This window comes from Hemiscyllium ocellatum, chromosome 23, assembly GCF_020745735.1.
Source record: "Hemiscyllium ocellatum isolate sHemOce1 chromosome 23, sHemOce1.pat.X.cur, whole genome shotgun sequence".
NCBI classification, from domain to species: Eukaryota; Metazoa; Chordata; class Chondrichthyes; order Orectolobiformes; family Hemiscylliidae; genus Hemiscyllium; species Hemiscyllium ocellatum.
In genome coordinates, this window is record NC_083423.1 from 59,881,603 (window position 1) to 59,894,853 (window position 13,251).

Sequence of the window (13,251 nt, forward strand, 5' to 3'; positions counted from 1 at the left end):
AGAGAGAAGGCAGGAGAATGAGGTTGAGAAATGTATCAGCCATGATCAAGTGGTGGGACAGACTCAATGATCCAAATAGCCTAATTTTGCTCCTATGTCTTATATTCTTATGGTCTCTTACCTTAAGTTTACAACACTTGGTTAATGACCCCGATATTGATGGAAAAAGTGCCTTCCTATCACCCTATCAATACACCACAAAGGCTTATATGCATCGATTAGACTCCATTTTAGCCTACATTTATCCAAGGAAAGCAAGCCCAGCCTTTCTAATTCTTCCTTATATTTCACATTGTCCAGCCCATATAGCACCTTGGTACATCGCCAATGTAATCACATCCTGGTAATCAGAGATGCACACAGCAATCCAGTTGTAACTTAACCAGTTCAAACATTACCTCCTTGCTCTTGTGTAATATGCTTCTGCTAAAAAGACAAGTAGCCCACATATCCTACATATTAACCACAATATCTACATGCCATATTACTTTCAAGACCCCTCTGATCCTCAGTACTTTCCATGGTTCTTTTACTCTGGTATACTCTTTTGTATTAGCTGTCCTGAATTCCATTTGCCGCCCCCCCCCCCCCCCGCGCCCCCCTTTGTCCACCTGACCAGTCTGTTGACATCTTCTTGCAGATTACAGCTTTACTTCTCACAATTTTCCACCCTGGTAATATCTGTGCCATTTGTGAATTTGTTGATTAAACCCTGACATTATGTCCAAATTATAAAGCACAAACAGCACTGACCCCTGCAGAACCACACTGGAAACAGACTTTCATCCACAGAAACAACCATCTACCTTAGACTCAGAGAACAGCAGCGCAGGAAAAGGCCCTTCGGCCCATCACTTCAGCATCAGCCAAAAACAACCACCTAGCTATTCTAATGCCATTTTCCAGTAGTTGCTCCATAGCCCTGAATGCATTGGCATTGCAAGTGCATATCTAAATACTTCACCTCCCCCATTTTCACAGGCAGTGAGTTCCAGATTCCCACCTCTGGCTGAAAATATTTTCCTCACAGTTCCTTGAAATCTTTTCCCCCTTACCTTAAATCCGTGCCCCGTGGTCATTGATCCCTCCATAAAGGAGAACAGTTTCTTCCTCTCTTATCTGATCTATACCCCTCATCATTTTATACACCTCAATCATGTGCCCTCTCAATCTCCTCTGCTCTAACAAAAACAACCCAAGTCTACCCAGTGTCTCTTCATAATCCAGGCAACATCCTGGTAAATTTCCTCTGTACCCTCTCTGGTGCTATAATGTGAATTCCAGAGCTGTACTCAATACTCTCGGTGTGACCTCATAAATCTTTTATACAGTTCTGGCTTAATCTCCCTGCTCTTAAGCTATGTGCCTTGATTAATAAAGGCAAGTATCCCATATGCCTTCTTAACCACTTATCCATCTGTCCTTAAGGAATCATTGGACATGCCCATCAAAGTCCTTCTGATCCTCAGTGCTTCCCAGGGTCCTACTATTCATCATGTGTTCCCTTGCCTTGCCATCACACTTTACTTCCTGCTTCTCAGCCAATTTTGAAACCATTGTATTATTTTGCCTTTGATCTCATGGAATCTTTAATTTTTTGCCATGAGGGACTGATCAAAAACCTTGCCAAAGTCCACGGAGACCACATCAAATGCATTACTCCCAACAACACTTCTGCTTACTTCCTCGAAATGTTTGAGCAAGACTGACTTTCCTTTTGGAAATTCATCCTGACTATGCCGGATAGTCTGTGAATCTCAAAATGTAGACATATTTTGTTTCTCAAACTTATTTCTAATAACATCTCCACTACTGCAGTTAGTCTGGCCCATAATTTTATTCCTTCCATTTTTAATTAGAATTGTAGGCTGTCAGATTTTAAGTAAGCTTCGGTGTTAAAGGATATACAGAGTAACAAAGAATGATCAAATTACTGTCTGTTTGTTTCAGCTATCAGAGTCCTCTCACTCCCAATATGGGTGTCTTACAACAGAGTGTTGGTGATGCTTTCTCGATTGCGATTGTTGGTTTTGCTGTTGCATTTTCTGTGGCCAAGGTCTATGCCATCAAACACGATTATGTTCTTGATGGAAATCAGGTGAGGAATGAGGATTATTGTGTAAATTGCACAAAATGAATTTAGAGAAAGGAAGTGTTTTATGGTTCAATGGGAATTGTGGGAGAGGAAAGAATTAGAGATGAGGGAATGGAAGAATAGGGACTGAGAGAAGAGACAATATGGGAGATAGGAGAGATAGGGTGTGGGAGTGGAGGGAATTGGGAGAGCAGACAGTATAGGGTGGGGGGAAATGGGAGAGGAAGTGCAGTTGTTTGTGTGAGGGGAATGGGAGGGGAGCATCTAAGAGGATGAAGATATGGGAAGGGAATGAGGGAAGCAACGTTGTGAAGGGCTCTGTGGTGGAAGAGGTAAAAAGGGGCAGGTAGAGGAAGCTCAGGAGAGGAGGAATGTGGATGGAGAGCAGTGCTGAGGAGTTTTGGGAAGGGTTGTGTTGGGGATTGGAGCACTGGGAAAGGGAGGGATGCTTCAAAGATATTCAGAGGGTTGTGCCACTGAGAGTTCTTCAGGTTAGGACTGAATCTTGACATAAATGGAATCAGTGAAATTGTCAGTGGTCATCATCATTGGTCCTTAGAAACAGATAGCCGGTTTCAGAGTCTATTCATACATGTGAAAATCGTGTAGGTTTTGTTTTGTTTGCTCAAGGGTTGTGGGCATCCACTCCTAACTGCCCTTGACATTCTGATGGTGAGTTGTCATCTTAAACCACTGCAGGTCCCTATAGTGTGGGCACCTTTAACTCTTTGCTGCCCTCAGAGAAGCTGCCAACAAAAGTCAAGGTGGCATGGATTTCCCTTTACTTGGCCTTAGTTTAAATCTAATACCAAATCAAGATGATCTCCAGACATCCAGCAACAGTGATAGCATCATTAGAGTAAGTAGCCAATCCCACTGAAATGTTACCACAGACAGAAAACAGGAAGTTCCATGTAGAAAATTAAAACAGAAAGTTCTGGAGTTATTCAGCAAATCTGGCTGCGTCTGTGGAGAAAGGAACACAATTAATGTTTCATCAGAATTCAATGTCTACCCTGCACTGAAAATGAATTGTTAATGTATCCAAGTATTTTATAGAGATTGAAATAAATGATTGAGATGTGCAGATATGATTAATGTGGAAGTTGAAACTTTTTGAAAAAATTAGATCCCTGATTGAAATGAAGAAATTTGACATTTCACCACATAAAATTAAATTTTCAGGTTCAGAGAGGGTACTCAAGATAAATTTTTATGCTATAACTCCTTTATAATATAATCAGATTTCAGTAACATGTAATCTAAGTGTTTTCATGTGTGATGAACATGTACGGGGAAAGTTAATTTCATACAATGGTTTCTGACTGATGACAAATGTAGGAATTTCAATATTGTACCAACTTGGATGAACAGAGAGGCCCCTGTTGTGGCATGGTAGTGGTGTTCCTACCCCTTAACCATGAGTTAAGGGTTCAAGTACCATCTGATCCAGAAGGGTCAAGAGATGTGCAATGTTAACCCTGATTTCTCTCCACAGATGCTGCCAGACCTGTTGAGCTTTTCTACCAAGTTCTGTTTTTGTTACATACTTCCCCTTGTAAGGAGCAAAAAAATGCAGTCATCCATGCTGTGCAACTCTGCCAAGTGTATTTAAACTGATGATAGTTAACATCACAGCAAGGATGTTGTTCGATGGAAGAATATATAAATATGATCTTCTGCTCCCAACAAACAACTTCAAACAGTGCTGCCTGTTCTGGTTCACACTTTTGCCTATAATTATTTGACAAATACCATCAACACCATCCTATTCAAAACAGCTGGTTTGATTAGCACCCACCTTCTACTTTCACTCTCTCTATTACAAAAACAAGATGTATTGCAGCAATTCACCTTTAGACAGCACCTTCCAATTCTGTACTATTTACAAGGTCAAGGGGCAGCAGATATAAATGGAACCTCCCCCTCTATCTGCAAGTCACACATCATCTTGGAAATATACCATTGTTCCTTCAGTGTCACTGGGTCAAAACTATGGAATTCCCTAACACCATTGTGGATGTACCACGCCAAGTGATTTAAGAAGGCAGCTCACATCACTTTCTCAAGGGCAACTGGAAATGGGCAATAAATGTTGGCCAATTGTGTGGAGATGGAAAGTGCAGAATAATTTATAAAATTGTAAACTATACACAAATGTTTCTTGATTTCTGTACAGGAATTAGTGGCTTTTGGAGTCAGTAATATGTTTTGTGGAGCATTTCGTGGTTTTGCAGGAAGCACAGCTCTGTCTCGAACTGCTGTTCAAGAAAGCACAGGAGGTAAAACACAGGTATGGAATAGACTTTGCAGATTATTATCACCTTCTTGATCTGTATTGCTCTGTTAGCTTGAGGTTATAGAACACAATCAAGAAACTAACAAGAATACAGTCAGCTCCTGACACATTTTTTGATTCGACTGCAACTATAAATTGCTTACCTTCTACTGAAATACCATACAGAATATAATCACCAGCATTGCGTATTTCAACACTCTGGGATGTAGGCCATCAGGTCCTGAGGATTTATCAATTTTGGGCCCCATTAAAGATGCGAGGTGGGGGAGCAAGGAAGATATACACTTGAAATTATCTAATTGTTGCATTTGTTTCTGAACACACTAACAAGCTTCAGAAAAGGAATCTTCAAACAGAATTAACTCCAAGGGAAAACAAAATGTCTGCAACATGTCAGTGTACAGTTTGTTGAGCCATCAGGGCTGATGAACACACTTGTCAACATAGTTGCAGAGTGGAAAATCATCCAGTGACAGAGTTCAGTCATGGGTGAGCATTTGTGAGCACTGACTCATCACACTTGAGAGGGATGTGAAGCTGTTGGCTTCACTTGGCAGCAGACACCCTCATGAGATAGTAGATGTGTTGGTTTTAATTTCTTATAATTCCCTAGATTCTGGAAATGTCCGATCAAATTGGAAAATAGCAAATATTGTTCTTGAATTCAAGAAAGAAGATAGGCAGAAAGCAGGAAATTACAGGAGAGTAACTTAAATATCTCTCATTGGGAAAATACTGAAATCTATTTTCAAGAGTTTATAACAGGGCACTTAGGAAATCTCAATGCAGCCAGGCAGAGACAACATGCTTTCATGAAAGGAAATTGTTATGGATTCATAGAATCATACAGTGCAGAAAAGGCCCTTTGGCCCATCGAGTCTGCACTGACATATCAACCACTACAGATGTGCTAATTCTAATTCCATATTCTTGAATGTTATGATATTTGAAGTTCTCATCCAAGTGTTTTTTGAAAATTTCAAAATTTTCAGCCTCCACTACCTTCCCAGACAGTGCATTCCAGATTCCTACAATCTGCTGATTGAAAAGGCTTCTTCCCAAATCCCTTCTCAATCTCCTGCCCTTTAACCCAAATATAGGCCCTCTCATGAATAACCCCTCAACTAAGGGGAACACCTGCTATTTCACCTTGCGCATACCTCTCATAATCTTATATACCTCAATCATATCCTCCTTCGTCTTTTCTATTCTAAAGAAAATAATCCAAGCGGATTTAATCCCTCCTTATAGCTTAATTTCTCCATTCCAGGCAATATCCTAGTGAACCCTCTCCAGTGCTACCACATTTTTCCAGTAACAAGATGACCAGAACTGCACACAGTACTCCAACTGTGGCTTGACCGATGCTTTGTATAACTCCCACATTAACTCCTTGCTCTTATAGTCTATGAAATGACTAACAAAAGCAAGAATCCCAATGTAACTATTGTATTCATTTGCTCTGCTGACTTCAGGGATCTGTGAATAATTAGCCCAAGATTCCTCTGTTCCTATAAGCTGCCCAGTGTCCTGCCAAATATGCCTTCACCTTGTTTCTTCTTCCAAAGTGCATCACCTTGTACCTATTAGGGTTAAATGTCACCTGCCACTGGTCTGTCCATCTGACCAATCCATCTATATAGCTATCTTCTTTGCTATTAACCAATCAACCAATGTTGGTGTCATCTGCAAATTTGTCTAACATTCCCCCCTACATTTTCATCTATCTTATTTATGTGAATGACAAACAATAAGGATTCCAGTACTAATTCTTGTGGTACACAACTGAACACCAGCCTCCAGTCACTCAAGCAACATTCTACCATTACCTTTTGTGTCCTATAACTAAGCCAGTTTCTGATCCACTTCACCAAGTGTCCCTCAATTCCTTGTGTTTAAACTTGCAGGACATTGTCAAAAGATTTTCTAAAATCCATATAAACTACATCAACTGAATTTCCCTCATCCACAGACTTAATCATATCTTCAAAACATTCTGAACAAATTTGTTAGGCATGACCTCCCCCTGACAAAACCATGTTGACTATCCCGAATTAGCTCATGTCTTTCCAAGTGGATATTGAATCACTTCTTCAGAATTTTCTCCAATAGTTTCCCAACCACTGACATGAGACTGACCATTCCATAATTTTCTGGTTCGTTTCTACCACCCTTCTTAAAAACTGGAACCAGATTAGCCATCCTCCAGTCCTTTGCCAATATCCTCTTGCCAGAGAGGAATTAAAAATTTGTGTCAGAGCCCATGCAATTTCTTATCTCACCTCCCATAGCAGCCTGGGATGCAATTCATCCAGGCCAGGGGATTTGTCTGCCCTTAAGTCCAAGCAAGCCTCCAACATCCCCCCATTTCCTGAGTCAAAATGTGCAAATTCCTAACAGTCTCTTTTCCTGAATTTAGTACCTATATTCTTGTTTTCCAGCATGAAGACTGAAAAGAAGAATTCATTCAATGCCCTTCCAATATTCTGCGGTTTCGCGCACAGGTTGCTCCCTTGGTCCCTAATGGCCCTACTCTTTCCCTGGTTAACCTCTTCCCTTCAATGAATTTCCAAAATATCTTAGATTCTCCCTAACCTGCTTGTATGTCCTTTTTCATGTGCCCTTATTGCTCTTCTATTTGCTTTTCTGTATTCCTCTGGGGCTGCAGCTGAATTGTCCCCTTTGGACTTCATAAAAGCCTTCTCTTCTTCCTCACCCAGTCTTGAATTGTCCAAGATTTCCAGGATTCTCTGAACTTATTGCTTCTATATTTCCCTCCAAAGGGTACATGTTAGATTTATACACTCTCTAGCCCCTATTTGAATGCCCCTCACTGTTCTGTTGTAGACTTACCTGCAAGGAGCTGGTCCCAAACTACTGTTGGCCAGCTCCTGCTTTATTTTATTAAAATCTTCCTTTCCCCCAATCCAAAGCCATCTTTAGCAGGCCATCTATTTCCTTGTCCAGGACAAATTTGAACTGGACCATGTTGTGGTTGCTATTGATAAAATGTTCCCTCACTACTTTTTTCCTCAGAATCAGATCCAGCACTGAGCCTTCAACGTGTTGATATAAAAAAACTCCCCTGGATATATTTCAAGAAATCCTCCATCTCTAAACCTTTAAAATTATGACTGCCCAATTTATGTTGGGAAATTTGAAATCCCCTAGATTATAACTTTTACATACCTCTGTGAACTGTCTACATATTTGCTCCTCTATTCTGTGTCCCCTCCTGCTGCCAGACTAGCTTAAACTCCTCCCAAGTCTACTTGTAAGGATGTTAGTCTCAATGTGATTTTGGTGCAATGTGCCATCTTCCTCAAAAATGATCCCAATGATCCAGGAATCTAAAAGCTTCCCTCTTACACCAACTCTTGAGTCACGCATCTATCCTATTTTCCTATTTCTAAATTCACTAGCATGTGGCACCAAGAGTAATCCAGAGATTACGACCATTGAGGTCCTGCTTTTTAATCTACTGCTAAACTCCCTGAATTCTTAATGTAAGACCTTATTCCTCACTTTGCCCATGCCATTGGTACCAGCATATGCCATCACCCTCTCCTTCAGGATGCCCTGTAGCTACTCAGTGACATCTGTGACCCTGGCACCAGGGAGGCAACACCTCATTCTAGAACATAGAACATAGAACAGTATGTTACATTACAGGCCTGTTGGCCCTCGATGTTGTGCTGACTTTTATCCTACTCTAAGATCAAACTAACTTACATACCTTACATTTTACTATCATTCATGGGTCTCTTAAGTGTCCCTAATGTAATTGACTCTACTACCACTGCTGGCAGTGCATTCCATGCACTCTCTATGTAAAGAACCTACCTCTGACATCTCCCCTAAACCTTCCAACAATCACCTTAAAATTATGCCCTCTGGTGATAGCCATTTCCCCCGGGGAAAATGTCTCTGGCTATCCACTCTACTTATGCCTCTCAACATCTTAGTCAAAAATCGCACAACACCAGGTTATAGTCCAACAGGTTTATTTGGAAGCATTAGTTTTCAGAGTGCTGCTCCTGCATCAGGTAGCTGTGGAACAGAATCATAAGACACAGAATTTATAGCAAAATATCACACTGTCATGCAACTGAAATGATATGTTGAACAAATCTAGATTGCTGTTAAGTCTTTCACCTTTTAGAATGGGTTGCAGGTTTCAGTTCATTTGAGAATTCTGCTATAAATTCTGTGTCTTCTGATGCTGTTCCACAGCTACCTGATGAAGGAGTAGCGCTCCAAAAGCTAGCGTTGTGTGATTATTAAGTTAGTCCACCTCAGTCCAACACTGGCTCCTCCATATCATCTCATCATCTTGTACACCTGTATCAAGCCACCTCTCATCCTTCTTCACTCCTATGACAAAAGCCCTCGCTCCCTCAACCTTTCTTCACAAGACCATCCCTCTAGTCCAGGCAACATCCTGGTAAATCTCCTCTGAACCTTCTCTAAAGCTTTCACATCCTTCCTATAATGAGGCAATCAGAACTGAACACAATATTCCAAGTGTGATCTAAGCAGCACTTTATAGAACTGCAGCGTAACTTTGCAGCTCTTAAACTCAATCCCCCTGCTAATGAAAGCCAACACACCATATGACTTCTTCATAGCCCTATCACCTTCCTTCTCCTGAAGAAGTGGCTGTTTGCCCCTAACTAAAGAATCCCTTATCATTATTGCTCTTCCTTTCTTCCTCCCTCTGTGCTGTGCAGTCAAGCTGTTTATGATGCCCAAAGTGTGGCTCTGACTGAACTCCTCTGAGGTGCCAGAACCCTCATCTGCTTCCAAAATGGAATACCAGTTAGTGAGTGGTATCCCAGGAGACACCTGCACCACCTGCGTGTACTTTCTGCACTGTCCGATGGTCGCCCATTCCCTTGTATGACCACCTCTCTGAATATGCTATCCACGTAACTCTCAACCTTGCAGGTGTACCACATTGTCTCCAACCATCATTCCAGCTCCAAGACTGGGGGTTCCAGCTTCTAAGCCAGGGACACTGCCTGCATGTGGGGTCATCTAGGACCTTGGCAGTGTCCAGGGCACCCTACATCTTGTTTGACTCATTTATTGAAGTTTTTTGGAAGCAGCATGGGTGGGGGCAATTTCTCCAGTCTGCTCACGAAATGCCTTGGCACCACCAGCCCCATTAATGGCACAACTTGTGTGGCAACATTAGGTGGGAGTTTCCTCTGTACCCCTCAACCAAAGATCGAACTATCTACTCTTCACAGATTCTAGTGCTATCAGTGTCTGTCGGTTTCCATAATTGTCAGGGTTAGATTGTGTAACTCCACAACACCACTCACACCTGTTTGTTGTAAAATTTGTTTTCTTTCAGGTGAGGTGGAACAATGATATACGAGAATACACTTGGTTCTATAACCTTCTTGTGCATGACATTGACATGACCCTCCTCAACCCTCTCACTCATACTCCATTTATGAAGGCGCCTGATGTCTGAGTGACACATCGAGCTACTTATATTGAATTTGTGGGATTATTGGGTACTCAGCTTACTCAAGCACATGCAGCTCTTTATAGAATTAGGGAGCTGATCCCCAGGTTCTCACTAGCCACTCACCTTTCCAGATCTTACCAGAACATCAAATCTTTTATGACCCGGGCCTACATCTTTCTAGTCATTCCTCCACTGCTAACCTCCAGGCCCAATGTCATCCAGGTCCTTCTTTTGTATCTGTGGGTGGATTTCATTGAGACACCAACAACAATATCTCTCACCTCTCAGTGGCTATCTCAGTTAATACCTCAGGAGAAGTGTCAGGGAACTTTGGAACCAGTTGTGGCTATCTGCCTGTGCCAATTCTGGTGATCTGCAAACTTTCATGAGCCATTTCCTCTGAGTCACAAACCCACTTCATGGCTTCCCTGGCTTTCAAAACATTGTCCATTTCGAGCTCTTGCCTCCAGGCAGCTCTTCGAGTGCCTAACTCTCCTGCTCTATCATATCAATGGTCTCAATATGATGCAGAGAACATGATTTGGAATTGTTCCCCAAGGATTGTGTTCTCAATCCCAGATTGAAAGTCCAATCCTAGAAATTTGTCTAGAAGTGAATAGAATAGAATCAATTGACACAGAAAATTGTGCCTGTCTTTCCCATAGCCCTGCAAATTCCCCCTCTAGTAGTATTGATCTAATTCCTTTTTAACAATGATTATTGATTTGCTATCCATCACCTATTCAAGTTGCGGATTTCAGATCTTAACAATTAGTTTTATTAGAAATAAATTATCCACATATTCTATGCCAAAGTTTTCACATTTTGTTGAGATTACATTCCCTCCAGTGTAGAAATGGGCCCTTCAGCCTACCAGTTCACCCGACCCACCAAACGAGAACCCACCCAGACCCATTTCCTTCTGACTAATGCACCTAACGCAATGGGCAATTGAGCATGGCCAATTCACCTGACCTGCACATATTTGGATTATGGGAGAACACCAGAGCACCCAGAGGAAACCCACGCAGAATATTCAAACTCCACACAGACAGTCACCTCAGGCTGGAATCAAGCCTTGGACCCTGGTGCTGTGAGCAACAGTGTTAACCACTGAGCCACTGCGCCACCCCAATGTGATAATGTGTGATCAATCCTCATCATTGGAAGCCACCTCTCCTGATCTATCGTATCATCCCTGTAAATCCTCTTTACACCCTCCCCAAAGCCTCAAAATACTCCTTAAACAACATACCTATCAGGAACTAAGAGACTTTGCACCAAGAAACTGACTGCTGAACATACGGGGTGTTTATAATTGAGGAAAATAGCAATTGATTAAAATGAGAACATTTTTAATTGATTAATCCATTGATTCATTTTGACACAGCTTGCTAGTCTGATATCTGCTGTGATGGTGATGATTGTAACTCTGGCCATTGGGTTTCTGCTTGCACCACTACCCAAGGTAGGTACTCAGATATTTATGCTCTAAAATGACAGTCTGGGCTTTAATGATGGCTTTTTATTGCCTAATGTCAACAGTGTCACCTGAGGTTGAGTAGAAACAGTGCAATCATTGAAATCTGACAAATGCCTTTGCTGGTTTTAGGAGGTATATGCAATGCAAATCTCCATTTCACTGGAGAGCCATTGTTTAATCAGATATATAAAAAAACAAGTTCTGCATAATTGGCAAAACTCATTTATTTGTCGGTTTTTTGGCCATTTAGGAGTGCCACAGGAGTGTCTGAAATTCAACTGCTCTTAATGTATGAAAACATGGAATTGCACAGAAGAGACCATTCAGTCCATCACTTCTCTGTGGCCTCTTTGAAAGAGCTATCTAATAAATTTCACACCCCAGTTGTCTCCCAATGAACTTGAATGCTTTTTGTTTCAAGTATTGTTTCGATTCTCTTTTGAAAGCTATTATTGAATATGCTTTCAGTGCCATTTCAGATCATGAGTAACTGCATGCAATCATTTCCCATCTCCTTCTTGGTGCATTTGCCATCATCTTAAATCAATGTATTTTGCTTGCCACCCTGCTTGCCACAGCAAGCAGGTTCTTTTTATCTGCTCAGTTAAAACCCTTCATGATTTTTTAACACTGATGAATCTCCTCTTAGAAGTGATCTAAGGAGAACACTTCTAGTTTCCCTATTGTTTCCACAGATCTGAGATCCCTCAACTCTGACATAATTCTAGTAAATCCTGACTATACCTTTAACACTGCCTTGACATCCTTCGTACAGTATCATATCGACAAATGCATACAATTCTGCAAATGAAAACAATTCCATGTTTTATAAATGTTTGACCCAACCTCCTTGTTTTTGTACTCTGTAAATATGACACAACTTTAGAATACTGTATACAACTTTAAGATTTCTTAACAGAAGAAAGTGAAAAGTATAAAATTGTTTCAAGAAATAAAAATGATTTTCATTGTCTAATAATGTATTAACAGATACATGGCAAAGACTGTAAAAATGATTAATGAGGCATTTTAGTTGGAACCCATTACCGTGTATACCTTTGGATAAGGTCTAGTCCTCATTCCCAGATAAAACTTTGTGGCATTGTTGCTCATACCTATTCATAATCTATAAGGGAGCTCAATACAAAGGATCTGAACAAAACAGTCAGCCTTGAAATGAAGCTCATAACCCATCCATACAAATCTTGTATTGCTCTATCAGAAGTCAAAATAGCAGGAGTCTGGTCTTTTAAATGTGTTGACATACCTATTTATTTTGTCTTTTTATTCTCCTCACAGTCGGTTTTAGGAGCTCTTGTCATCATAAATTTGAAAGGAATGTTAATGCAATTTAGAGAAATCGGGATTCTGTGGAAGAAAGACAAGTTTGACTGTGTAAGTGCAAATGAGACGCAGTGTCAGCTGCTGCATTATGTAAGTGACTTCATCAGCTACCATTTTTGAGAAGCAGATTCCCAGATGTGGAGCTCAGAGAGAAAGTAGAGGAGATGACATCACAAAGAATAGGCAGAAGAAACACAATCAGCCCCACATATGTTTCCCATTCAATCAAAGTCAGTAACAGGCAGTGAGGAAAGATGTACACAAAAACTTTCTGGGATTCTGCCTGCCATTCAGGGCCTTTCTGAACATCTCTCTCTTTCTCACTGATTACTAGAACTATTGTGCTGTAATGAATTTTATAGAAATACTGGCACTTGGTTAATGACGTTTTTATAACAACTGAGGAAATAGGACTTCCTGTTTCTTCCACGAATAAGTTATGAAACAGGAACTAACTTACAGTTGTCAACATTTGACCATTTTGTCTTTTTGTTCAACTTTTCATTCTCACTGTTTCTGTTTCACTCTCCCCTTTTCTATGATTCTCTATT

General features: G+C 40.9%; 1 protein-coding gene across 1 annotated transcript in view; it reads left to right on the plus strand.

Annotated features, from left to right (window-relative positions):
- LOC132826965 (chloride anion exchanger-like) overlaps positions 1-13,251 on the plus strand; it is a 60,143-nt gene that overhangs the window by 15,728 nt on the left and 31,164 nt on the right. The window contains exons 9-12 of the mRNA XM_060843292.1: positions 1,951-2,098; positions 4,275-4,388; positions 11,264-11,341; positions 12,656-12,751. Of these exons, the coding sequence (XP_060699275.1) occupies positions 1,951-2,098; positions 4,275-4,388; positions 11,264-11,341; positions 12,656-12,751 (436 nt within the window). The remainder of the gene's footprint in view (positions 1-1,950; positions 2,099-4,274; positions 4,389-11,263; positions 11,342-12,655; positions 12,752-13,251) is intronic.